At 43.6% G+C, this 27,732-nt stretch overlaps 1 protein-coding gene across 16 annotated transcripts in view; it reads left to right on the forward strand.

Moving 5' to 3' along the window:
• OTOF (otoferlin) overlaps nt 1-27,732 on the forward strand; it is a 529,099-nt gene that overhangs the window by 188,487 nt on the left and 312,880 nt on the right. For all 16 annotated transcript variants that reach the window (XR_013276955.1, XM_077488986.1, XM_077488987.1 and 13 more), the window contains exon 5: nt 12,141-12,358. Coding sequence is in view for 15 of the 16 variants with exons in the window: in XM_077488986.1 (XP_077345112.1) it covers nt 12,141-12,358 (218 nt within the window). In the remaining variant the exon portion in view is untranslated. The remainder of the gene's footprint in view (nt 1-12,140; nt 12,359-27,732) is intronic.

Consider the following 27,732-nt stretch of genomic DNA (forward strand, 5'->3'; position numbering starts at 1 on the left):
TTTCTCAAGTTCTAATTAAAGCATTGAAAAATATATAAAGTGACTGGCGGCTACATTTGTTCTTACTTCCCATTATAGCCATGGACTAAGCCCTGGGGTGAATGTAAGTCCGTTCCCTGTATCTGGAGGTACCCTCTTTGCTCCCAGTATACCCAGGGGGGTGCTACATGTAAACGTGTGTTGTGCCTCAACGTGCTCCTCTACTGATGGCGCACAGCTTTCATAAATCAGCCCCCTAGTATTATATAAAATAGATTGTGGCAGCTGTCTGTTCAGCCAGTCTTGTTATTCAGGCACCTCTGCTATACAACATACACTTTATTACCAAAAGTATTGGGTCGCCTGCCTTTAAACGCACATGAACTTTAATGGCATCCCAGTCTTAGTCTGTAGGGTTCAATATTAAGGTGGCCCACCCTTTGCAGCTATAACAGCTTCAACTCTTCTGGGAAGGCTGTCCACAAGGTTTAGGAGTGTGTTTGTGGGAATGTTTGACCATTCTTCCAGAAGCGCATTTGTGAGGTCAGGCACTGATGATGGATGAGAAGGCCTGGCTTGAAGTCTTCGCTCTAATTCACCCCAAAGCTGTTCCATCATGTTGAGGTCAGGACAGTAAAGTTTCTCCACCCCAAACTTGCTCATCCATGTCTTTATGGACCTCAAACCAATAAAACACCTTTGGGATGAATTAGAGTGAAGACTGCTTGTAGAAGAGAATTCCACATTCTTACTGCTCTTAACGTAAAGAACCCTCTATGCAGTTTTCGGTTAAATCGCTTGTCTTCTAATTTTAGTGAATGGCCGTGAGTCTTTTTAAATGCCCTTTCGCAGAAAAGTTTCATCCCTCCCTATTGTGGGGTCACCAGTATGGTATTTGTACATTGAAATCATATCCCCTCTCAAGCATCTCTTCTCCAGAGAGAATAAGTTCAGTGCTCGCAACCTTTCCTCATAACTAATATCCTCCAAACCCTTTATTAGCTTTGTTGCCCTTCTTTGTACTCGCTCCATTTCCATATTCATTATGTTATAATTTATGCTTTCGTGTTTCAAACTTTATCACACCCGGGATGTCTACTAGACTCTTGTTTGGACAGATTTAAGTGAGTTGTTCCTAAGAATTGCAGGCCTACAATATAAAACGCCAAATTTCTATGCAAAACATTGCACCACTTTGAGCTTCAAAAACCTGACATAATCATACCGCCAGGGAGGTTAAAGTTCATCTGCGTGTAAAGCCAGGCATTCCAATACATTTGGTAATATAGTGTATCTCCTGAAAGGTGATCTTAGATGGTTGATTCTAATTATTGCTAGGGACACAATCAATCACTTCCCTTAAATGGGTGTCACTTCCTCGGTGACATTGTGCTGGTCCAGGAGTTGAAGGACCAGGCTGGCAGGTTGCCACCAGTGATCTTCACTGTGGCCCCCATTCCTCAAACTCTACATAAAAGAACCTGGAGAGGCTGGTTGAATGAATGAATGACTTGTATAGCGCTGCAAATGCGAACTGAATCGCCTCAAGGCGCTTGATCCGACCTGCGTTGATTCCTTCTTAAAAGAGGTGGGTCTTGAGTTTTTTCCTGAAGGCCCGATGGTTTCCTTCCAGGCGGATGTTCGTGGGTAGAGCATTCCAAAGCCGTGGTCCTTGGACTGCAAATCTTCGTTCTCCCCTTGATTTGTACCGGGACTTGGGGATGAGGAGGAGGTTTTGGTTGGTTGATCGGAGGTTGCGATTGGGATTGTAGTGTTTTTTTTTTTTCGCATAAATATTGAAGAGCGTCTCCTTGTGTGCATTTGTGGGTCAGGCAGAGGGTCTTGAATGTGATCCGATCCTTTACGGTTAGCCAGGGTAGGATCCTCAGGGAGGGGAAGATGGATTCCCAGGTTTTTTTTCCCGTGACTAGTCTTGCTGCCGTGTTGGTTGGAAAAGCACGTTGTCCCGCTCTACAGGAAAGTACAGATGGCTGACATTCAGAAAGAATTTTGTTCTTTTGCCCGCAAGATTTGGGGGGGGGGGGGGGGGTCATAATCCAGATCTATTATATCAGCAACAATAGCGTTCTCGAGGATTTGAGATGGTCTGCTCTAGAGATAAATATTTTATATATTGGAAGCTAAAATTTTCTGGTGCAGAAAACTGACAAGTTCAATTTTTTTCTCTTATTTCTATATAGTTCTAAATATAATATTTTCTAGTTGCCATAACAACCCACAAAGAATTTATCACTGTCCAAAAAATGTATGTTCTGCAGCGGTAGCAGCCAAAACTACATTAAAAGAAAAGTAAGTCTACCTCTTGTTCTCTATAAGCTGTATCTTCGCTCCAATATCACTGAGCCAAGGGGACTGGAGTCAATGGTGCCCCTTACTGGGACGGGCAGTGGAGGCAGCTCAGACAAATGTGTATACTGCACCACGGGTGTTCCTGTATATGTGGTTCCTTTGTGGTGTTACCCTTGCTGCTCTACACACTTTCCTGTGTAGATTACACGGTACTGACAAATGATATACAACTCCAGATGAGCGCTAGGTGCTAAAAAAAAAAAAAACTTTTGATCGTAAATAATAAATCCACAATTAAGATAAGTCTTCACAACATAAGCTGTGAGTAAGACTTTGCTAAGTGCAAACAACAACGTGATCCCACGTGATGTTAATATAAATTAACCCCTTCCCACCCACGCTATAGCCAAATGACAGCTACAACCTGGGCTTACTTTGTGAGCAGGGTATCTATTGACGTCCTCCCATGATTGTGCTGTCCATGCACCCCCCTGCGTAGCATGGGCGGTGTGCTCTGTGATCGCTGAGTCCTTGGGACTGAGCTGACCACACAATCACAATCACAAACCACACAACCAATCAAAGCAGCCCTTTACCACGTTATCAGCTGTGTCCAATGACAGCTTATCATGGATATAAACACAAGCCGGTTATCGGCTTTTCTTTCTTCATGCTGACAGCGTGAGGAAAGGAGAGCCAATAACCAGCTTGTGTTAAAGGGACATCGGCACTGATAACGAGGGTTATCAGTGCAGTCCCAACAGTGCGCACCAGTGCTGCCAATCAGTGATCATCAGTGCTGCCAATCAGTGCCTCCTCGTCAGTGTCACCTATCAGTTCTGCCTACCAGTGCCCATCAGTGTCGCCTATGATTGCCCATCAGTGCCGCCTATCAGTGCCCATCAGTGCCACCTATCAGTGCCACCTATCAGTGCCACCTATCAGTGTCCTTCAGTGCTGCCTATCAGAGCCCATCAGTAGCACCTATCAGTGCCCATCAGTGTCACCTATCAAACCCTATTAAGGTCTATGGGGCGCGAATGTTCAAAATCAAAAGTGCTAATTCTAAAGGCTAATATGCAAGTTATTGTCATAAAAAGTATTTGGGGACCCGGGTCCTGCCCCAGGGGACATGTATCAATGCAAAAAAAAGTTTTAAAAACTGCAGTTTTTTCTAGAGCAGTGATTTTAATAATGCTTAAAGTGAAACAATAAAAGTGTAATATTCCTTTAAATTTCGTACCTGGGGGGTGTGTATAGTATGCCTGTAAAGGGGCGCATGTTTGCCACGCTTAGAACTGTCCCTGCACAAAGTGTCATTTCTGCAGGAAAAAAGTCATTTAAAATCACTCACCGCTATAATGAATTGTCGGCTCCCCGTAATACAGAGAACAGTCATTGAAAGTAATTGATAAAAAAAAGCGTGGGATTCCCCCAAATTCAATTACCAGGCCCTTCAGGTCTGGTATGGATATAAAGGGGAACCCCACATCAAATAAAAAAAAAAATGACGTGGGGTTCCCCCCAAATATCCATACCAGACCTGGTATGGATTTTAAGGGGAACTCTACACCAATTTAAAAAAAAATATGGCATGGAGTTCCCCCTAAAAATCCATACCAGACCCTTTATCTGAGCACGCAACCTGGCAGGCCGCAGGAAAAGAGAGGGGAGGAGAGAACCATACCAGCCCACATGCCCTCAACATTGGGAGGATGCTTTGGGGTCCCCCCCAAAGCACCTTGTCCCCGTGTTGATGAGGACAAGGGCCTCATCCCCACAACCCTGGCCGGTGGTTGTGGGGGTCTGCAGGCGGGGGGTTTATCAGAATCTGGAAGCCCCCTTTAACAAGGGGACCCCATATCCTGCCCCCCCGTTTGAAATGGTAAGTGGGTACAAAAGTACCCCTACCATTTCACAAAGCATAAAAAAAGTAAAAAAGACACACACACCGTTGGGAAAAGTCCTTTATTAAAAAGAAAAAAAATGTAAAAAAGATTCCAGAGGTGGTAAATCACTCTTGCTATCCAGCGACAGATGATCATCTCTCCGGAGTCCAGCGATGGCTGATCTGATCCAGCGATGGGTGATCTCTCCCTCCAGCACAGCGCATCCATCCTCTGTCTCCACCGGAGACACTGTGGGAATCCCGGCAGCCTGACACTTCTTATCTGAGGAGGGCGGGCCACCTGACCCCGCCCCCTCTGACACAAGGGGAAACCCGGGCTTCCCCAGTGATGAACGGGTGACTCCGCCCCCATCTGATGTAACGCAGGTTTCCCTTTATTCTCTTATTATTGTGTTGTTAACCATTCTCAGCCAGTCCATTCTAGATGATGGTCTTGTGTCTAACCATTTCCAGGTAATCACCGTTCTAGCTTGGGAAAAACATCTCAAAATGCTGTTCGTATGGCCCCAGTTCCCACACTCTGCTCCATATATCCCAGTACACACATCGGATCCAAGCATAAATTTGTCCCAAAAACTGAATTTATTTCAGCACCTCTTCCCAGTATCTATATAGTTTGGGACAACTCCAGAGCATATGAATCAGATCTCCAGTTTCACCCCAACAGCATGAGCTTCTGGGTCGATGAAAGAGATAATTGCTGGTTCTATTGAGGCCACTATACCATTCCATTGTGCGTCTGTTATGCCGCGTACACAAGAGCGGAATTTCCATCAGAAAAAGTCAGACGGGAGCTTTTCATCGTATGTTCCGATCATGTGTAAGCCCCATCGGACTTTTTACGTTGAAAATTCTGACGGACCTAGAAAGTGAACATGATGTGAAATGGTAAACGCTTGTGCTATGTAATCTGCCCCCCTCTAACCTGTAAAAAAAAAAATCCTAAACCTACCACTTCCTGTATGCCCTCTCTAAACAGACCACAATAACCAGGGCAGCTCCGCCCTGATCACCGTGGTCAAAGTGCCTCGCTCTGTGATAGGCTGCCCACTCTCTGCTCTCCTCCTTCCTCGCTGTCACTGCCCTCTCTGTCTGGTTCTGGCCCCTCACTGCTGTTATTTTAATATTAAAATATACAATTTGTCTCTCTTTTAGAGGCTGACATAGCACACTGTGTATGTTTTATTTAAAAACGAGCGCTGTAAATACTGAATACCAGCTGTTTTCAGGCTGGTCACGTGACTTGCAGCCCCTTTACAGTTCCGATGGGTGTCTTCTGCAGAGGAGACTAGCGGCCATGTGATCTCCCTCTGATGTCAGAGGGAGATCACGGCCCCTCCCACAGAAGACATCTATCGGAGCTAGAAAGTGGCCATGAGTGAAGAGACAGGCCTGAAGACAGCTGATATTCAGTATTTACAGCGCTCGTTTTAAAATAAAACATACACAGTGTGCTCTGCCAGCCTCTAATAGAGGGGCTGGCATAGACTTATATATATGCCTTAACAAACACTTTAAGAAAAAAAAATATATGAGCAGGCAGCTTTTTATTACAGAAAATACATGTAGTGACTCTTCTGCAATATCAAAAATGTACTTGCCTGCTTGCAGTCTTCTCCTGAATGTACAATAAGCTGTGCCAGAATGACTGACTCCCATGGGAATGTATGGGATGATGTCATTCCTCCACCGGCCAATCAAGAGGCCAAAACTCTGGCACCAGAAGTAGCCAGGGTGAAGATGACAGCAGCTGGCAAAGGATGTAAATATAGGGGAAATACTGCTCCAGGGGCGTGAGAAAAGCTAATTCCGTCACTGATCCCTCCTAGCAGGCACTGACCCGGCTCGCCACTGTAGTAAACCAAGAAGATAGAAGGAAATAGCCGCATAACGCAACAGGATACTGAATAATGCTTCTTTATTCCAAAATATGTCTGGTAATACAGCAAAGGGTTCCAAGGATGTTAACACATTTCACACAATGCTTAATCGTAAGCTCTATGTTGTGTGAAACACGTTGGAACCCTGTGGTGTATTGCCTGTCATCTTTTTGGAATAAGTAAGCATTGTTCAGTATCCTGTTGTGATATGTGGCTATCTCCTTCTGTCTTCTTGGCTAAGGATGTAACTGCCAAATCAATTGAAGGTGGAGGTGAGTGTTTCTGGGGGTTTAGTTCCACTTCAAATTTTCATTTGTTTTGTGGTGAGTCCTGTTTTACTGTCTCGAAGAGTAAGGCCGCGTACACACGCGGGGACTGTTCGCCCAACTTTGTCCGTCAAACAGTTTCAGCAAACAGTCCGCTCAAAATTAGCATGGACGGACATGGCCACACACGACGAACGAACAGTTTGCTGAAACCGTGCGCGATGACGTGAACGGCACGTACGACGGGACGAAAAATACGACGTCCTATACACTGCATTATAACTTTCGGCGTGTAAATCCTTTCTGAGCATGCGCGGAACTTAGTTTGACGAACAAGCCTACACACGAGGGGACTGTTCGCTGAAACAAAGTTTCAGCGGACAGTTTTTCGGAAATTCCGAAAAACTTTGTTCAGCGGACTGTTCGCTGAAACTGTCCGCTGAAAGCCCACACACGAGCGGACTGTCCACCGAAACACTGTTCAGCGGACAAAGTTGGGCGAACAGTCCCCGCGTGTGTACGCGGCCTTACAGACAGTGTAGCTATTATTATTATTATTATTTGTAGAACTATCCCCAGAGGAGCCACTAGTTTGTTTGGGTCTTCCTGCCCTGTACTAGGAATGATGTGCCCTGTATCTGGAACCAAATGACTCAGCCATACCAAGAAACAGTTTAGATGGGCTTTATTTACGGCAAAAGGCTTGGAAAGAAAGAATGAGTTAAACAATTTGTATAAAAGCAGTGTGTATACAGTTTGACTTGTGATACAGGGGTTGATTGACTAAAATTAGAGAGTACAAAATCTGGTGCAATTCTGCATAGAAACCAATATCCAAGTTTTATTATCAAAGCTTAATTGAACAAGCTGAAGTAGAAGCTGACTGGCTACCATGCACAGCTGTACCAGATTTTGCACTCTCGAGTTTATTAAATCAACCCCAGAGATTGCTACGATAGCAGTTTGTTCCCCACATCCACCTATGAAGTAACCAGTCCAGAAAATACACTAGGTCAGCGTAAGGGAACAACGCTGACACAATAAGCAGAAATTACTTTCCTCACCATTGTAAAACAGTATACAAGTAAGGTCACTGACAGCAATAGATACACTTTGGGCAATAGTAATGCCATCTATGTAGACCCTACTTAGCCACTGTCCTGTTGAATACTATCTAATTTCTGACAGCTTTGATGCCCTTGTTTACTTGTTGTGAAGTGCTCTCTCCACAAATAAGGAGATTTGAGTAATAGCATAGTCCTCTCGTGGCAGAATGCCCCTGTGGACAGCAACACTGGCAATAACAATCAATTGAACACTTCAAAATGGCGAACAGGCCTCCCACCACTGCAGTAGTAGTAGTAGTGGTAGTGGAGTCCTCCTGAAGACCGTCAAGGCCTGGATGGCACACTCCTATGCTCTGAGCATTATGTATAGAAACTAATTTAGCTCCTAAGTGAAGTCAGGTGAAAGAAAGACCATTGGGCCTTTAGGCCTGCCTCTTCAGCCTGAGCCCACTGCCCTTCTCATAGTCCTCTCTTCTGGTTCTGCACCCATCTTAACTGCAATCTCCCAGTTCTTTCAGGCGTGCCTCCCCAGTCTTTTTGACTGCCAATCCAAGTTGGGGATTGGTCAAGGTTCCTTAAGATACCCCAGGCAGTCCTACCTCTCTTCCCCTCCTCTCCTTCTAGGACTTTCTAGAAGGAAGAGGGAGGTGACAGTGAAGTGATGTGGCCTGTGAGTCACTAGCTGCTACCCTAAACCACTCCCAGAAAATTTACCTACTCTGCTAACTCTAGCAGCTACCTAACTAGAGGGTGCTATACTACCTTCATATCTATAGAGTACAGGAAGAACCAGGGTTCCTGAAGAACATGCAAGCAAAATTTAACCGAGTTAGCAGAAGTGGTGCCCACTAAGCCACTGGGTTTCCCATGCTCTCCAACACTGCTATGGGCATGGCATAGCACAACTCTACTGGGCACTGTGGCACCATGTGTACTTTGCAGTGATTCAGCAGCCGGTGGGAGGAACCTCAGTGCCCAGGGGGGGACATGCTATCCCATATGCTTGGGAGTGTTGACGTGCAGAGGAAGCTATATCTTTCCAAGACAGTGAAGCATGGACTCACCAGCAGCATGACAGGAAAGTTTGACATGTTCTTTTATATGGTATCTCTGTTTGGAATATGCTATACTAATGACAGGCTCACTTTCAGTAACTTTGAGTTCACTAAGCAAAATCGCTTAAGAATCAACTTTCTTCAAATAAAATATTTAATTGTGCTGTCTTCAGATTTTTTTTTTAACAAAAGTGTCTTGTAAAGAGTTTAGATAACACTCTATGGAATATAATTGTCCTATTCCTTCATACGCTTCAACTGTCTGTGTAGACATTCTCTTTGTAAAATTTTGACGTTCCAGACCATTTGACTTGCCTGATCTTGTATTATCCACTTATATTCTCCACTTGAAATTGAGACACTTTTCTAACTGTACAAAAAGTGTTTAAAAATAGCATGTCGTTAAATGGATGTCAGAAGAGTTCAGAGCTTAGACAAAACTCCAAACTTGTCATTGTCAGAGTAAATTGTCAGAAGAAAATGAACTTTGCCAATATCAAGTTCTTTCAGTATGCCAGTATAAAGTTGTGAGAGTCTGTTAAAGGGTATGTGAAGGCCTTCATTACTGTTGGAGCATCATGGTTGGATAACCCATCAACGCCTACAGACTTTCAAATGTCAAAACCTAGCACATCTTTTACAGCGAAATCTCAGTTGTGCAACACTCACCCCCATGTTAGTGATACTGGCTCCTTAATTACTGTTCAATAATCAGTTACAGCTGATGTTGGATACTGGGAGCCCCCTCCCCGATTTCCCCAATCTCTCATAGGGAGTGAAATAGAGAGCTTGCTGCACTTAAAAAGACTTAGCAAACTCCTTATGATGCATGAACCAAATTGTAGAATTATTATTGTTGCATTCTTGCATCTTCCTCTCAAGAGGCCCTCTCTGTGTGGATGAGGCCTTATGAAGTTTGTGCCCCTTTCTTATTTTCACTAACAGTAGAAAAGCTTTTACAAAAAAAGTGTATGCAAAGGCATTTTTGTTTTAGTTTTAGAGTAGGAAAGGGTTATATCCCCTCGGCATGCTTTTATTGCTGTCTGTATCCCTGCAAGTGAGATATACCCTACTTGTCCTGGTGACCATTGTCACCATGACCGAAAGTAAGGGAAAATCCAAAGAATTTGAGCTATCATCAAGCAGTAGGTGAAATCCTCGAATGTTGTCACCTGTTCCTGTGACAGCTCTCTAAAACTGGTCATAGTTGGTTCAAATCTCAGCTGGTTCAGCAGGGACCAGCTGAGATTTAATCCATTTATGGACAGGCTGATTGTACCCAAGTCAATCCATCAATCGACTTGTGTACAACCAGAATGTCGGATTTCTTGCATGCAATTATTACCAGCGTCTATAACCGCTAGCGATAGTCACTGTGTTCTCCCGGCAGGGATGGCTCCCCATGCCCCTCCAATTAGAGGATCCATGGGAGGGATTCTCCCATCAACACTGAATGTGTTGATGGGGGAATCGAGCGATTTTCTTCCCTGCCACCCAGGAAAGAAAATTGCATAATGTATGGCCTTCCTAAGATGGGAATTTCTATTAGTTTTGAGACATTTCCTTTTATTTCCTGTTGAGTCTTTAGAACGGAAAGTGAAGAGAAATCTCAGCAGAACATAGACAGCAGAAATAAATGTATAGGGGTTTTAACACTTTGAAGAAGGTGAGAAGTTCAGACATTGCAGATATGATTCACCTGTTTTTCTATAATCTAAAGGTGATATTTGAGTTGTAGGTGGACACCGGTGGGCTGAGTCCGCCAAGGTTTCTTGTAGAACTTGCATATTCCAAAAGTTATAGCTTCCATAATTGCTGACTGTTCCTGTCCACTTGGGAGTTTTGGGTGTTCCCGTCCACTTTTGTGTGTTCATGCTCCTCCTTTTACACTCCCCATAATATAAAATAAAGAAAATAACGCAGTAGTGATAGTGGGGCCCCCCCCACCTGACCACAACCAACCTCGTATAACCTGTACACACGATCAGAAGTTTCAGACAGAAAAGGTCAGATCGGATTATGTTGTCGGAAAATCCGATCGTGTGTGGGCTCTACCGTTGGAAATTCAGACGGAAAAAGTTTGAGTGCTGGATCTAAAATTTTCCGACAACAAAATCCAATCAGACTTTTTCTGATAATTTGTAGAGAATTCCGACGAACAAAGCGCCACACATTCTCAGATTAAATTACGAGACTAAAGCTATTGGCTACTAGCCTCTACATAGTCCCATCGTACGCAAACGAACGTCACCTCGTTCTGAACGATTGGACAACTTTGTCCAACCGTGTGTATGCAACACAAGTTTCGGCCAAAATCCGTTGGAAAAAAATCCGACTGATTTTTTGGTTGGAATGTCTGACTGTGTGTACAAGTCATTATTCTTTACTTTTGTGATGGCATCAAAGTTTGCTTCTTATTTTCTTCAATTATAATATTCTTCCCTGGTAATCCTAGCAGGTTTTTGACTTTCAGTGCTAGGGTGGCAAACCTCCTTAATCTTCTAAAGAAGCAGTTTTGTCACCCTAGGATAAGCAGTACATACGGCGTGGGTTCAGAAAGCCGAAACAGGTGAAGGAAGCAGATTGGACAGACACACTGCATTGACTTTTCATGCAAATAAGGTAAGTATTATAGAACCATGCATGCTAGGGACATTCTCTAATAGGATAGGGAATTTTTTTATGTTGGGGTTTAATTATTCGTTATTTTTCTCTTAAACCCATCATGAACCAGCAAATTTGCATGCTCCTAGTTCTGAGACCAAACAGGCCAATCAGCGCTGGTTCTCACATATGTGATCACTGTGATAGCCAATCTTTTTAGATTGTTTACATGCCAGCCTGTAGAAAACACTGGGCCTATACCTTTGAGCATAGAGAATGAGTTACAGTAGAATTACAGAATGTATAAACTATTTTTGTATGTTTTATTTTTATTTTTTGCCTATTGTTTGTTTTATTAATGTGAGAAATAATATCTAACATTTGTTCAGCAAATTAGAGTTATTTTCAAGTTTGTGGATGAAGGTGCTAAATTTGGTTTGAGCATCTAGGATTCAACGACCTTTGGTCAGATAGGATTTAACAGGCCTATGTTACTAAGTGTGGATTGACAAACCCTTCACTTCACTCCGAAGGTCTGAAGTCTAACCAGATGGATACCTAGCGGGTAATGTTGCTTTAAGTGGTTGTAAACCCGATTCATGAAATCTGACCTGAGCACATATATCTGTAGTGTTTACTTATCTCTCTCCAAAACACTAAGTTCTGTGTCTTTCTGCTGCTCCGTTCCTTAGTTATCAGCATTAAAACTTCTGACAAGGTCTCCGACACAGGAGATAAAAGCAGCTGGAAATTTGTGTTGGGGAAGGTGCAGATTAGCAGAGAGCTGGTCTATTCACACTGCAGCTCTGCTAGTTTCTTCATTCCTCTGTGTGCCTTTCCTCCAATCAGCTCCCACACAGTGTATGCCTAGACTCCATTCCCACTGCTGAAACAGGAAGAAAGACTTCTAACATGATGTGCACTTTCTAAAGAATGCAGAAAGCTGAAGACAGCAGATATACATGTAAAATTTATTGATCTCTGTGTATCATCTCAGGCTATTCACTTAACTAGGTATAGCGGAGGGTTTACATCCATTTTAATGTTTCATTGTCTTTGTTACTTTTCAGACCAGTGTCACTATCGAGCTCAGGTATCAGACCATGGACGGCTCCGTGGGCGCCTGGAACGATGGCGAGTTTTTGGGCAACACAAACATACAGTCTGAACTGGACATTAACTACCACTTGGAGACGGACAGCTTGCTTTCTGGGCATAGCCAAAATTCTGCCACGTCACCAGGCCGGTCACACCAAAGCCTGCACTCTGGGGAGAGGGCATTCCGAAGGTAACAATTATTCTTCTCCCCCTATTGTTCCTGACTTACTTTTCAGAACAGTTTCAATGGATGGTATTGCACACCTTGTTGAAACTTACCTTCAGCCCTTCTTGTCTTAAATCAGAACTCATGGTAGGCTATAACCTACCCATGTATCTATGTTCAACCTTATCTTGTCGGAGAACAGTCCACTAACATACTGTAGCCGGTAACTCAATAATTCTGAAACAACTGTAATGGCTTTAAAATGTTAGGCTGTATGTGGGCTATAAATGTGTGGTTCTATATGTGATGTGCCACTGGAGATATATGCAATGCTCTTCATAGTTCCTGCCGTAGTCTTTAAATATAGACCAAACTTCGTGTTTGTTTGCATTTGTGATTAGTAAAGCTCATAAGGGTGTTTTTTTCCTCAGTGTGTTAAAAGAAAAAAGGAAAGATGTTTTGCTTTGATTCTTTTGTAACTTTTTTTTTACAAGTGTTGTGGCTATACTAGTGACTATATTTCGCTCCGGATTTCTACTAACCCATCAAATGATGACAGGCAGTGCCCAACTACTGCTCAGATTGCAGGATTTATTGTTATTGCCTATATACAGGCTCAGCAAATGAAGCTCATCGTGTTGACAATTTAAATCAATGTTTTAAATGATATACCTATTTTTTTATTTTTTTATTAAGTGTTTATTGGAAAATTGGCAAAAGTAAAGTACATCCAGATTTAGGGAGGTGCAGCATGGTGCAGTGGCAGTAAACACACCAGATGCAGTACCAGAACTGTATTGGGATTAACCTCCCTGGTGGTACGATTATTTCAGATTTCAGGTGCTGAAAGCGGTATAATTATTTTGCATGAAAATTTGGTGTTTTATATTGTAGGCCTGTAATTCTTAGGAATAACTCACTTAAATCTGTCCAACATCCCGGGTAAGATAACGTTTGAAAAATTAAATCATAAATTATAATATAATAAATAACTATAAATAATTATACCAAATAATAATATAACAATAATAAAAATGATTCAATAATGTAATCAAATCAAAAACACAGAAATTTGTTCAGTTGCAGAATTGTCACTGTCATTACTTTTCAGTATTTGATGACGGATCTCCCCACAAATCACTATCGCTCAATTCTGCGAGTGATTCTAATTTATTATCGCTGTTTTCTAGCTGGTCTAAAATCATTTTTGATGTAAAGGGACAGTTTTGGTTGCTATGGACAATCTCCAGTTTTCAGGCATAAAGAACAGTTTTTATAAGATAAAACTGCATGCAGGACACTGGACAGACCACTAGGGACAAAGGGGATGTGAAATAATTACATACAGCAATGTAATCTGTAAGATTACATTATACTGCTGTTAATGTGTGTGTTTCACTTTTTGAATTTGGCGCCGTTCTCCGTCCCTGTGCGTCGCAATGCTCGCAGGGAACGGAGATCGGCCCCGTGATGAATCGAGTGGGGGACGAGCTGCTCGTACATCCAGGGGATGTCGCTGGATCCAGGGGATAAGGTAAGTAAACCCTCCCTGGATTCAGTGATGCGATCCCGAGTCTGGCTCGGGGTTACCGCTTTTGGTACAAAATCTCCACCCCAAGCCAGACTCGGGAATACCGCCAGGGGGGTTAAATTCCAAACACAAAGCACAATTACCCAGTGGGAAGACAACCGGTCCGGTTGCACTCACAGAATGTTGTAGAGAACAGGGTACAGCAGGTCTTCTGACAGCATCTAGTATGCAGCCTGGCTGGTCTGTGCCCAAATGGGGAGGCTTCCAGAAAGGTTAGCTTGTCTGTGCTCTCTCCCTACTTGTCTGGAACCTCTTCCTACCACTAATTCTGTCCCAGTTAGACAGATGACTTGTCCCTACACTATCCACATTCAAAATGCGTGCCAAGCCCAGGAGCTAGGGTCTTAAATAGACTCTGCCTGTCCCAAGATGACCACCAGAGTCACCTGGGGCAGCAGCATCCAATCGGATAGCCCCCCCCAGTGACCCGGGACCCGGGAAACCATAGAGGAACCACGTTCCTCTCAACATCCTCTTCCCTTTGCACTGCTGCTGCGGTTGAGCGCAGCCTGTTGTGGAGAAAGTAGATTGCACTCATGCCAAAATAAGAAGCTAACTTAGAGTTACGTTAGTATACAATAAATAGTACTTTTGTAGATATGTATAAAATGATGGCAAAGGCTAGCTATATAAGACGTGTGGGTCTACTTTATAAATGAATTAGAAAGTAGTAGAGTATGGAAAAGAATGGAAGAGGAGAGTTGAGGATAGGGAATTTTGGGGAGCCGTGGTCCTTACTACAGCAGACAGACATCAGATGGATTATCATGTATGTACGTTTGTTCTCGGGTATGGAGTCAGGAGCACCTAGAAAAACAATCATGGAGCTTGCCGATTGGCTAAAATGTTTATTGATTAAGAAAAGCTAATGAGTTTCAAGGGGAAAACCTTGCCCTTCTTCAGTGCTAAACATGTAGGATACAATAAAGAAGGCATTATTAACATAAACCCCTATGAATTTTTTATGTTTATATTGTGTAACATTTTATTTGATTGTATATTTCATAGATCTGGGTGTTGTGTGAAAATGCATATTAAGACTATTAATCAGATGATTTATAGTCCATAACATTTTTATGATTATACATAGCTATAGTAAATTTCAAAAAAATATCTGTAGCTGGTATACAGTTTTATTTAGCTCTATTTATTAACTTATATTTCATGGATTTATGTTTTCAATTGTCTTCTATATTGTTTTATGTATGTTTAGCTCTGAAGAAAGGGGGGGCTCCCTAATGGAACACAGGGTTTTTAACCATTCTTTACTTTCTGAAAAAAAATGGCCTTAGATATATATTATTTTAACACAACTGTGATAATGGAATGCAGTCTAGTTTTCTGTTTTTGGACTTATAGAAAATCAGAACAAATGAATATTTCCAAATCCCATTAAAGGAGTTTTAAACCTCAGACATGAAATGTGAACAAAGCATATCCCTCTGTAGTGTGTACTTGTCTCAATCCAGAGCACTAAATGTCATTTCTGTCTGCTGCTTCGTTCCTTTGCTATCAGCATGAGTCTCTTCTGACAAGCTTTCCTGACACCAAGAGAAAACAGGTGACAAGGTAGGGAGCTCCAGCACACAGACTGTGATTGACAGCCCCAGCTCTGTTCCTGTGTGCTGTGTGGAGAGGGGTATGTCCCTTCCCTTCCCTTCAGCTCCCAGGGCTCTCCTCACTGAACTCTGCAGAGTCTAATTTCATCTTTTCGCACTCCTCTTAGGCATCCAATCCGGTGTCAAAACCCTCTTCCTGATTGTCGGGAGGAGGATCGGTGTTACAACAGTGAATATTCAGAGTGCGCTCTCTGCGACCTGAACTGCTGCTGCGGTTGAGCGCAGCCTGTTGTGGAGAAAGTAGATTGCACTCATGCCAAAATAAGAAGCTAACTTAGAGTTACGTTAGTATACAATAAATAGTACTTTTGTAGATATGTATAAAATGATGGCAAAGGCTAGCTATATACGACGTGTGGGTCTACTTTATAAATGAATTAGAAAGTAGTAGAGTATGGAAAGGAATGGAAGAGGAGAGTTGAGGATAGGGAATTTTGGGGAGCCGTGGTCCTTACTACAGCAGACAGGCATCAGATGGATTATCATGTATGTACGTTTGTTCTCGGGTATGGAGTCAGGAGCACCTAGAAAAACAATCATGGAGCTTGCCGATTGGCTAAAATGTTTATTGATTAAGAAAAGCTAATGAGTTTCAAGGGGAAAACCTTGCTCTTCTTCAGTGCTATTTTGAAGCCTATTAGAGCCTCTGGCTCTAATCGGTACTTCTAAAAAAAAACTAAAAAAAATCACTCTCCTCTCTCCCACATTGGAATCCATGTGCTGGGGTCCTGAAACGGGCCGGACGCATGGATAGGGGAGGCGGGGATGGACGTGCACCCTTATTGGACGGGCTGCCCCTGGTTGAGCCCATGTTAATTTTCTACAATCATGTGGGCATCGCATATACCCTTACCCCATCCAAGTTAATTCCCCCCAATAAAAGTACAAAACAAAGTGCATGGACTGTTTTCTGTCTAATGCCTCGTACACACGATCAAACAATCCGGTGGAAAAGTCCGGCAGACTCAAGTTAATAAGGGGGCCCCCAGATACCGGCCCCCCACCCTATGTGAATGAGTATGGGGTACAATGTTCCCCTACCCATTCACCTGTAAAAAAAAAGTAAAAATAAACACAACACACAAGGGTTAAAATAGTTTATTGCACAGCTCCGGGGGTCTTCTGTCCGTCTTCGGGGGTCTTCTCGCCGGACTCCTCCGCTATCTTCTGCTAGCTCTTTTTCTAGCGGAGGAGCCCGGCTTTCTTCTTCGCCGCTGCCCTCTTCTTCCGACTTCGGTCTTGTCCCCCTCTTTGGTTCTTCTTGCCGGGCCACCGCGCCTTCTTCTAGCTCTTTTACAGGCGGTGGCCCGGTCTTCTGTCGCCGCTGTCGCCGTCTTCTGTTCTTCTCTTTTTCTCTTCCGATGTTGCCTCGTCGCTGGCTCCGCTCACAATGGCAGGGACGCGGCGCGCGGCGACTTATATTGGGACATCACCGGGTGATGTTCCCGCCCATTATGATGTCACAGTCCCAGAGGATGCTGGGACTGTGACATCATAATGGGTGGGGATATCACCCGGTGATGTCCCTATATAAGTCGCCGCGCGCCACGTCCCTGCCATTGTGAGCGGAGAGAGCGACGAGGCCACATCTGAAGAGAAGAACAGAAGAAGAGAAGAACAGAAGGCGGCGACAGCGGCGACAGAAGACCGGGCCACCGCCTGTAAAAGAGCTAGAAGAAGGTGCAGTGGCCCGGCAAGAAGAACCGAAGAGGGGGACAAGACCCCCCAAGTCAGAAGAAGAGGGCGGCGGCGAAGAAGAAAGCCGGGCTCCTCCGCTAGCAAAAGAGCTAGCAGAAGATAGCGGAGGAGTCCGGCGAGAAGACCCCCGAAGACGGACAGAAGACCGCCGGAGCTGTGCAATAAACTATTTTAACCCTTGTGTGTTGTGGTTTTTTTTACTTTTTTTTTACAGGTGAATGGGTAGGGGAACATTGTACCCCATACTCATTCACATAGGGTGGGGGGCCGATATCCGGGGGCCCCTTATTAAAGGGGGCTCCCGGATTCCGATAAGCCCCCCGCCCGCAGACCCCGACAACCAACGGCTAGGGTTGTCGGTAAGAGGCCCTTGCCCTCATCAACATGGGGACAAGGTGCTTTGGGGTGGGGGTGGCACGTGGCCCCCCCTTCCCCAAGGCACCCCCCCATGTTGAGGGCACGCGGCCTGGTACGGCTCAGGAGAGGGGGGGGGGGGCGATCGCTCGTTCCCCCCTTTCCTGGCCGGCCGGGTAGCGTGCTCTGATAAGGGTCTGATGTGGACCTGGGGGGGACCCCCACGCCGATTCCCCTTTAAGTTCATACCAGGTGACGGGGCCAGCGATGCCTCCTTCGCTGGCCCCGGCTACCTGGAGACGCGCTCAAAATGAGCGGACTTTCCTCCGCGTGTGTTGGCAAGTCCGTTCATTTCAAAAGTACAGCGGATAGTCCGGCGGACTTAGTACGCCGTATTAGTCCACTGAAAAAGTGCCGTGTGTGGGCAAGTAGCCCGTTCAGAAAGTCCGGCGGACAGTCCGGCGGGAAGTCCGCCGGATAGTCGGCTACATGTGTACGCGGCATTAGAGTGACTGGAAATTGTGTGCCTGGCTGTGCAGGGTGACAGGTGAACTACAACCCTCATGAGGGTACCGCTACATAAAGTCTAGTTATTTTCCAATAAAAATAGCAAACAGGTTATACCTACCTGCTCTGTTGCAGTGGATTTGCACAGAGCAGCCTGGATCCTCCACTTCTCGGGTCCCTCTTCTGTGATCCTGGCCCCTCCCTCCTGTTCAGTGCCCCCACAGCAAGCAGCTTGCTATGGAGTCACCTAAGCCGAGTCACAGCTCCCTGTGTCCATTCAGACACTGAGCTCCGGCCCTGCCCCCTCTCTCCCCTGATTGGTTAGCTGACTTTGTCAGCATTGAAAGTCAATGTCGCCGCTGCTGTTTCTTAGCCAATCAGGAAGGAGAATCTGGATGGCTGAAACACTCATGGACATCACTGGACAGAAAGGGACCTCAGGTAAGTGTAAGGGGGGCCGCTGTACCCAGAAGTTTTTTTATCTTAATGCATTAAGATAAAAAAAAAAATTCTGCCTTTACAACTCCTTTAAAGGAAAAGAACGGCCAAAGCTCATTTGGATGTACTTCTCCTGTGGATCACAGGACTGCAGTTCGTTCTGCATTCCTGTGACCCGTTTTCAGCAGAGAGTGGGCAGAAGTCCAGGCTCGGGTGTCATTACAACCATAGAGTCGAGATGTGCCCAGATCCATGGCCGTCATTAGGCTCAGCCTCTGAGCAAGTTGCTGAGAGCCTGAGCCGGCCGCTCCCGCCCCTCCACAGCTCAGCGCTCCAGAGAGCTAAGAAGGGGCAGAGCAGACAGTGGTGACTGACAGTTGTGAGAACTGAGCGTTTGGGGGTGTTTGATCACTCGGTTCTCAGTGTTAGAGGAGCTGGAGGACAGATGCAGAATCCACCTAGGTAAGTATGAATCTAAAAAAAAAGAAAATACCCATACTTATCTTTTAAAGCCTACAATCATTTTCACTAGAATATTTTTAGCCATGTGTGTAAATGCATTGTAGGGTGTTTTCAGTACCTTTATTTCTCTTACAACTTACTATGTTTTTGATAAGAGTAAAAATACATAATCTGGTGCTAAGCATCACCAGACACAGATAGTACAAAAAAAAAAAAAAAAACTTTGGGCCGGATCGTTACATGACCACTGCTATGGGGCGGTAAAAAGGCTATTAGGGTTTTATATATATATATATATAATGTATTAAAAAAATTAAAAAATTCAATTTTATATATATATATATATATATATATATAATGTATTAAAAAAAAAAAAAAAAAAAATATATATATATATATATATATATATATATATATATATATATATATATATATATATATATATATATATATATATATATATATATATATCATCTAAAAAGTGCTGTCTTACTCATGGTAGATGACCGGCTGCTTGTAATAAGCAGGGCCTTTTCTTGTTAAGGCTTTGTACGGTGATGAGTTTCAGGAAGTGATTCCCAGAAGTGTTGGGATATAAGCGATCGCCGATGATATGCTGTAGACAGGAAATCCCCGCGTCTAATCCATATCAATAACACATTCTGTTTACCCAACATAAATCCACTTAGTCAGTGAGTCATACATAACAGGTCTGGGAAAATGGCACACATTTTATTGGAAAAAAAGTATTTTGTTTCCTGTATATAATCACAAATAGGAGATTTTTCACATGCTGTAACTATAAATGGAGTGGAGTGGCACGTGGGGGTTATTTACTAAAACTGGAGCGTGCACAGTCTGGTGCGGCTCTCCATAGAAACCAATCAGCTTTCAGGTTGTACTGTCAAAGCTTAATTGAACAAGCTGCAGTCAGAAACTCATTGGCTACCATGCACAGCTGCACCAGATTCTGAATGCTCCAGTTTTAGTAAATCTAGCCCATGAGGTCTGGACTGACATGAATAATTCAGTTGTGCACAGTGCCTTGAAAAAGTATTCACACCCCTTGAAATTTTCCACATTTTGTCATATTACAACCAAAAATCTAAAGATATTTTATTGGGATTGAATGTGATAGACCAACACAAAGTGGCACATAATTGTGAATTTAAAGGAAAATGATAAATGGTTTTCGATTTTTTTTTTTTTACAAATAAATATATGAAAAGTGTGGCATGCATTTGTATTCAGCCCCCTGAGTCAATACTTTGTAAAAATACCTTTTGCTGCAATTACAGCTTCAAGTCTTTTTGGGGATGTCTCTACCAGCTGTGCACATCTAGAGAGTGAAAATTTTGTCCATTCTTCTATGCAAAATAGCTCAAGCTCTGTCAAATTGGATGGAGAGTGTCAGTGAACAGCAATTTTCAAGTCTTACCACAGATTCTTAATTGGCTTTAGGTCTGGACTTTGACTGGGCCATTATAACATGAATATACTTTGATCTAAACCATTCCATTGTAGCTCTGGCTGTATGTTTAGGGTAATTTTCCTGCTGGAAGGTGAACCTCTGCCACAGGTTTTCTTTTAAGATTTCCCTGTATTTGGCTCCATGCATCTTCCCATCAACTCTAACTAGCTTCCCTGTCCCTGCTCATAAAAAGCATCCTCACAACATGATGCTGCCACCACCATGTCTCATGGTGGGGATGGTGTGTTCAGGGTGATGTGCAGTGTTAGTTTCCGCCACACTTAGCGTTTTCTTTTTAGGCCAAAAAGTTAAATGTTGGTCTCATCTGACCACAATGCCTTCTTCTACATGTTTGCTGTGTCCCCCACATGTCTTCTCGCAAATCACAAACGGAACTTCTTATGGCTTTCTTTCAACAATGGCTTTCTTCCTGCCACTCTTCTATAATGGCCAGATTTGTGGAGTGCACAACTAAAAGTTGTCCTGTGGATAAGCTCTGCCACCTGAGCTGTGGATCTCTGCAGCTCTTCCAGAGCCTCTTGGCTGCCTCTCTCAATAATGCTTTCCTTGCCCCGCCTGTCAGTTTATTGTGGACGGCCATGTCTTGGTAAGTTTGCAGTTGTGCCATACTCTTTCTATTTTCGGATAATGGATTGAACAGTGCTCTGTGAGATGTTCAAAGCTTGGGATATTTTTTTTTAGAACCTAACCCTGCTTTAAACTTCTCCACAACTTTATCCCTGACCTGTCTGTTGTGCCCCTTGGCCTTCACGATGCTGTTTGTTCAGTAAGGTTCTCTAACAAACCTCTGAGGGCTTCACAGAACAGCTGTATTTATACTGAGATTAAATTACACACAGGTAGACTCTGTTTACTAATTAGGTGACTTCTGAATGCAATTGGTTCCACTAGATTTTAGTTACTGGTATCACAGTAAAGGGGGCTGAATACACATGCACGTCACACTTTTCAGATATTTATTTGTAAAACATTTTGAAAACCATTTATCATTTCCCTGCCACTACACAATTATGTGCCACTTTGTGTTGGTCCGTCACATAAAATCTGAATAAAATAAATTTACATTTTTGGTTATAACATAACAAAATGCGGAAAATGTCAGGGCCAAACATTTGTGGACAACTGACCGTTACACCTACCTATATGGCCAAAATGATTAAGTTCTAAGTTTTCCAGTGGAGGGTACTATTATTGCTGCAGCAATAGAAAGACAGATTGGACGATTGTACACTTCCAACCTTCTGGGGACAGTTTTGAGAAGGACTTTCTCTGTTCCAGCATGACTGTGCCCCAAGTGTAGCATAGCCAAGAAAGCTGCCGGCTGAATGGTCCCATATCCCCACTTAGTGCTCACTTAGCCAGGCACACAGTATTTTCACAGTCTAGGGGTATTTTTTGTATTGTTATTACTGAGTAAGACTTGGTTAGTTATGGAGGAGGCATGGAATACCCCAAAGAAACTGAAGTAATTGTGGACTCTTCTCACTATACTGGCAGGGAACCTCCACAAAGTCATTACTTGCTAGGAGAAATGCTTTAGATTTGCCTCTGTGTAGAACTAGTAGCTGCATACAGTCTCCGAGGCACAGGACTTAGGTCAGTACTCACAGGGTTGTAAGATCATCATCTGTCATCTTATGACATCCAATGGGCACTTTTTAGTGAGGGAGATGCGAACTCACAGTAACAACTGGACACTCTTCTGTCCAGCATCCACCTGGTATCCTCCAGAGTGGTTCTCAAGACCATATAGGAGAAACCCCAGATTTTAGAGAATAGGCCCCCAGCCTAAACTATGGTTGGGACCTTGATGATCTCCAAACAGCATCTCAGCAGACTTCCCAGAGGAGCAGAGCCTCGCAGACAGGGGACTTCTCTGCCAGGTCCAACCCAAGAACCCTCTGCTCTGGGGCTTCGGACCATTTATGAGATCTCCAACCACTTCCTTGACACATCCTCATCCTCTGTGTGTACGGGACATTACTCTGAGCAGGCTAGAACAATGAACCTCTGCTCCACTGATTACAGAGGAACGAAACTATATTTACCTAGCAACCTGTACTAGCTAGGAGGGTTTTACACCAGCCAGCTTCATAAAGACATGGTTTGATGAGCTTAGTGTGAAGGAACTCAAGTGACCTGCACAGACCCCTGACCTCAACTCTACTGAACATCTTAGGAATGAATTGGAATACCAACTGTGGACCATTTCTAATCCAACATCAATACCTGACCTCAACAATGCTCTTTTGGCCAAAGGGGTACCAATTCCCACAGACATGCTCCAAAATCATGTGGAATACTTTCCCAGAAGACTGGAGGCTGTTAGAGGTGCAAAAGAAGGCAATTGCATTCGTTATTGGCCATGGTTCCAGAATGAGATGTCCAACAAGCTCATGTAGGTGTGATTGTAAAGTGTCTACCAACTTTTGGCCATATAATGTATCTAGCTGCAGAAGAATACCGTGTCCGGTTCTGGAGACCTCACTCTTTGTTTGATACTGTTTTTTTCAGCCTCTTGAACCTCTCATTTTCCCCCCTCACTTACCATGGGAACATGGAGGACAAACATAGCCATAGCCGCCCTATTAAAGGAAGATCACAATAGCAAAAATAAGAAATTTGGAGATTTGGAAGAAGCCGAAAGGGCTTTCCTAAATCAAGAATACATACTTCAATATAATTAAAATTTTTAAACTGGTGTCAATGTATACTTAAAATTGGCAGCATTATGAAGATACCGTGTGAACCTCTTATTCTTCTGTGTGATGGGGAATTACTCTTGGGCATGGACTTGCATCTGGGGACAGAGCCAGACATATTCTGCAGGCTCAGTGGTTAGAATGGTGGACCTGATTTCTGGTTGGGCCCGTTTGGACCTTTCTCATAGCTTCCAGGGGTGAAGTTTTTATTGCTGCCCCCTGTTTCCTATGAACACTCTGCGGGAGCCCATGCAAAAGAACCCCAGAGTGCCACAACAGTAATGTAGAAAGGAAAGAGGTAACGCGCCTGCACATGTTTCTGTTTGCAACACCCTCACTTTTGTTCCTAGGGACATAGGTGGTCAGGAAAACTAGAAAGTGAACAGACAAACCGACCTCAATAAAAACCTGGCAGGTGTTCCAACCCACCACTGCTCTATCTAAATCTGAAAAAAAAAGTATTGCTTTTTAGTTATAATTTAGGCAAGCTCCCCCCATGTCTGTTTGTCTCTTGACAGGTTCCCTTTAGGTTGGCCTGCCCTCACTGAGTTCATATCTGCAGTCAGACTTTAATTGTCTATCTTTCACCAACTTGTTATCTCAAAGGCAAATGTCTCCAGGACCACTGTTCATTATTGTTTAATTAATTGCCTTTCTGTCTGTGACTGATACATATGAACCTCCTTTCAGCCCTCAGCCAGCTGGCGCAGCGAGATCGTTCCTTTGCTCGGGTTGTCCCACGCTCGTTACTTGTGACAGCTCTGCAGAGATTCTCTGTGTTAACAAGAAAAATCCTTCCAAATCCTGACAGATGAACTCACCGCTGACCAGTGCGGAATACAAATCAAACAAGCTGCTTTTCCTTCCGATCATCCCTGGCATTATCATTAGAGCTTCTATTGGGGTTCTATGACGAACCAGAGGATAGACGCAGTGGGAGCACCCGATGTCATGTTTTAAGTTGGGAACAGATTGAAAAATCTACCAGTAATTCCTAATTATTTTATTGCCGTCTTTACAAAGTGGATGGGCAAAGCTGCTTAAACAAGAATCATTAAAACTTTAGATGGCAATGACTGACAAAGCATTAGACCAGTTCGAATGTGCCAGAATATATGCTTGCAGATCTTGCTGATATTTTTATGATCCATAGTCCTGGTGGTCGTGATTCCTAAAAGCTGAAAGTAGAACTATACGCAAATTTTTCACTTTGGATAGAGTGAGGAAGATTATATCCCATGTCGTTTTTTTTTTTTTTCTTCCATCTTTTTCCTTTTGGGGAGGTTTCCCTTCACTTTCTGTCCCATAGCCACAACAGGAAGGGAGGGGAAATCTCTACAAAGTTAGGAAATCCCTGATTGTCAATATAGCTAGTGTCCCCATAGGGGAGTTACATAGTTAGTAAGGTTGAATAAAGACACCAGTCCATCCAGTTCAACCTGAGTGTCAACAATTGTCCCCATCACTGTACATTGCACACTCACATCGGTCCCTACCCTCAATCCAAGGTTTCCATTTATATACTAGGGCCAATTTTGGACAGAAGCCAATAAACCTACCTGCATGTCTTTGGAGTGTGGGAGGAAGCCGGAGTACCCGGAAGAAACACACGCAGGCACAGGGAGAACATCCAAACTCCAGGCAGGTAGTGTTGTGGTTGAGATTCAAACCAGCGACACTTCTTACTGCTAGGTGAGAGTGCTAACCATTACACCACTGTGCCGCCCATCCTTTACTTTCTGTCCCATAGCCAAAACAGAAAGGAAGAGGAAATCCTTCCAAAGTGAAGAAATCCCTGGCTGTCAACAGAGCTAATGTCCCCATTGGGGAGCTCTTCCTTTAGTTTCTGTCCCATAGCCACAACAGGAAGGAAGAGGCAATCCTTCCAAAGTGAAGAAATCCCTGGCTGTCGACAGAGCTAGTGTCCCCATTGGGGAGCTCTTCCTTTATTTTGTGTCCCATAGCCAAAACAGAAAGGAAGAGGAAATCCTTCCAAAGTGAAGAAATCCCTGGCTGTCGACAGAGCTAATGTCCCCATTGGGGAGCTCTTCCTTTAGTTTCTGTCCCATAGCCACAACAGGAAGGGAGAAGAAATCTTTCCAAAGTGAGGAAATCCCTGGTTGTCAACCAAACTAGTTTCCTCATTGGGGAGCTCTTGCTTTACTTTCTGTCCCATAGTCACACCAGGAATCAAGAGGAAATACTTTCAAAGTGAGTAAATCCCTGGTTGTCAACAGAGCTATCGTCCCTATTGGAGAGCTCTTCCTTCATATTCTGTCCCATAGCCATAAGAGAAAGGGAGAGGAAATCCTTCCAAAGTGAGGCAATCCCTGGCTGTCACCAGAACTAGTGTCCTCATTGGAAGATTTAACCTCGATTTCTGCTTTGGTAACACTTTTTCACTTTTTTCACTGACAGCTTTAGTGGTAAATAGGACAAATAGAGAGGATGAATCTCTCTAACAGAGGCATAGACAGCAAAAAAACCTGACAGGTGTTCTAATCCCTCTCCACTCTGTCCTAAACAAAAAAGAAAAATTTTCTTTTTAGTTACACTAGAACTCCATCCTTCCTTTCACTTTAAAGTTGGGTATACACGCAGAGGTTTTTTTTTTGTTCAACCAGTGTATTGAACAAATGAAAATGCACGGATCCCTGCATCCACATCCTCATCTCCCCTGCTGTGCTATTGCATTCTGACAGCAGCCCCCACCCCTGCCAAAATACACAGATCAGTGGTGTAGCCATTGGCTGCATGTGCTAATTGAATGCTGGTTTTCCAGCAGGACTGTTTAACAGAAGCTGGTTGTTTGAAATGACTTATCAGGTTCTAGTGATTGGGTTTAAATCTATGAAGGGCTAATATTTTTATAATGGGTGGCTGCTAAGCCAAGTTAAATTAAATCTGAACTCTGGAGAAATTTCTAAATCTACCCTTGTACCAGTTTTATTTACCTTATCCCTCGCTCCTCTGGCAGCCGGTACTCTCCACGCTTTGGGGGTGTGGGCGTCGGGCAGGCCATCGCTATACTTACAATGGATGACTGCTTGGCCTGCATTTTACTTGATGATATCAGAGAGCACCTGATGGTAGGGGGGGTGGGGGTTGAGGACAATCCAGGTAATGCTCACACAAAACTAGAAGAGAGAGAATTGCACTGCGTGAGCAGAGGATGTCTTCCCTCAACTCGTCTTTTCTAATTATAAGCCGTGTTCTTCCGATGCCGAAGAGCCAGAAGAGATAAGCCAAGAGGTCCCGGCAGGATTCAGCTGTAAAGCAATATAAACAACTCGCAGACTTTATATCAACAGAAACTGGTCTTATTGGCCAAATGTCTATAGAATACGCAGAGAAAGAAGGTCAGTCCACCCAAATTTATTTCTGCACACTACGAAGTATTTGGTTAGAGAAAATTGATACTATGAAGATGACTAAATAGTAAATACCGCAACGTTGGCTAGCTCTCAATACAATACACAGGAAAAATAAATTATATAGGGGAGCTGCTGTGATACCAAAAAAATATATATTTAAAAAAAAAACAGCATAATTGACTGTGTCTCCTGATCAAAAGGGGTTAAATTACAATCAACGTTGTCATAAAAACCAAGGGGTCAAAAACAAGCCCCATGCATGGTATTATCTCTACCATGGCAATAAATTTCCCATTCTTCCGATTTGTTCCAAAAGTCTCGATGGTTCGATTGCTGGCCACAATCCTGTGACAGCTCAGATCTTCCTGCAGACAAATAATGTGGGTGGGGTCATCTGCGCCCATACACGTGGGGATACCTCTCGCATGGAGCACGCTCATCAATGCCCGGGATTAGGCAGAGACTGTGGTCATGTGAAGAATCAAATATTAAGACAGTTCCCAGGCTTAGAGATGAGCTTTACTGTGTGCAGCAAACAAAAATATTACTGTGTCACTACACACCCACTCCACGAGTCCAGCGTACCTCTGTTACCTCACTACCTGTAACACAGTGGGGTCCTGCTGTGCACTTAGCATGGACTTCATGCATGCTCTCACATAGCTCTTTCTTTCCCGTACCTCATGACCAGGCCAAAGATGTCCGTAATGTAAATTCAGATCCAGTTGATGGATACCAACCTTTTGGGAAATAGAATACTGACCCCTCAGTACTGGAGGACCTGTCACCTTACCATGTATCACACCTAACAACTAGTTGCTGTAGCTTGTTGCTCCACTTGGTTACCTATAGCAGCTACACTCCTCTTCTTGTTCTACCAAGTTAACCTTTAACTGTTACTTCATAGCATATATGTAATTTACAGCCCCAAGTTCTATGGAATATGCCAAAATCAACATGGACCCCTTTGAATAGCTTCAGACCAGGCTCACAATGGTTAATGTAACATTACTGTAAAAATGCAACATGGCAGTACAAAGTCTTCAACGTCCTTTCCACGATCCTAACCAAGATAGTGTAGCGCATCCCCCACCCTGCACAGCCAAGCACACTGACTTAGACAGGAAACAGTCCAGCAACTTTGTTTTTGTGTTTTATTTA

This window comes from Lithobates pipiens, unplaced genomic scaffold, assembly GCF_037356315.1.
Source record: "Lithobates pipiens isolate NorthernLeopardFrog02 unplaced genomic scaffold, aLitPip1_a1.2 Scaffold_18, whole genome shotgun sequence".
NCBI lineage: Eukaryota > Metazoa > Chordata > Amphibia > Anura > Ranidae > Lithobates > Lithobates pipiens.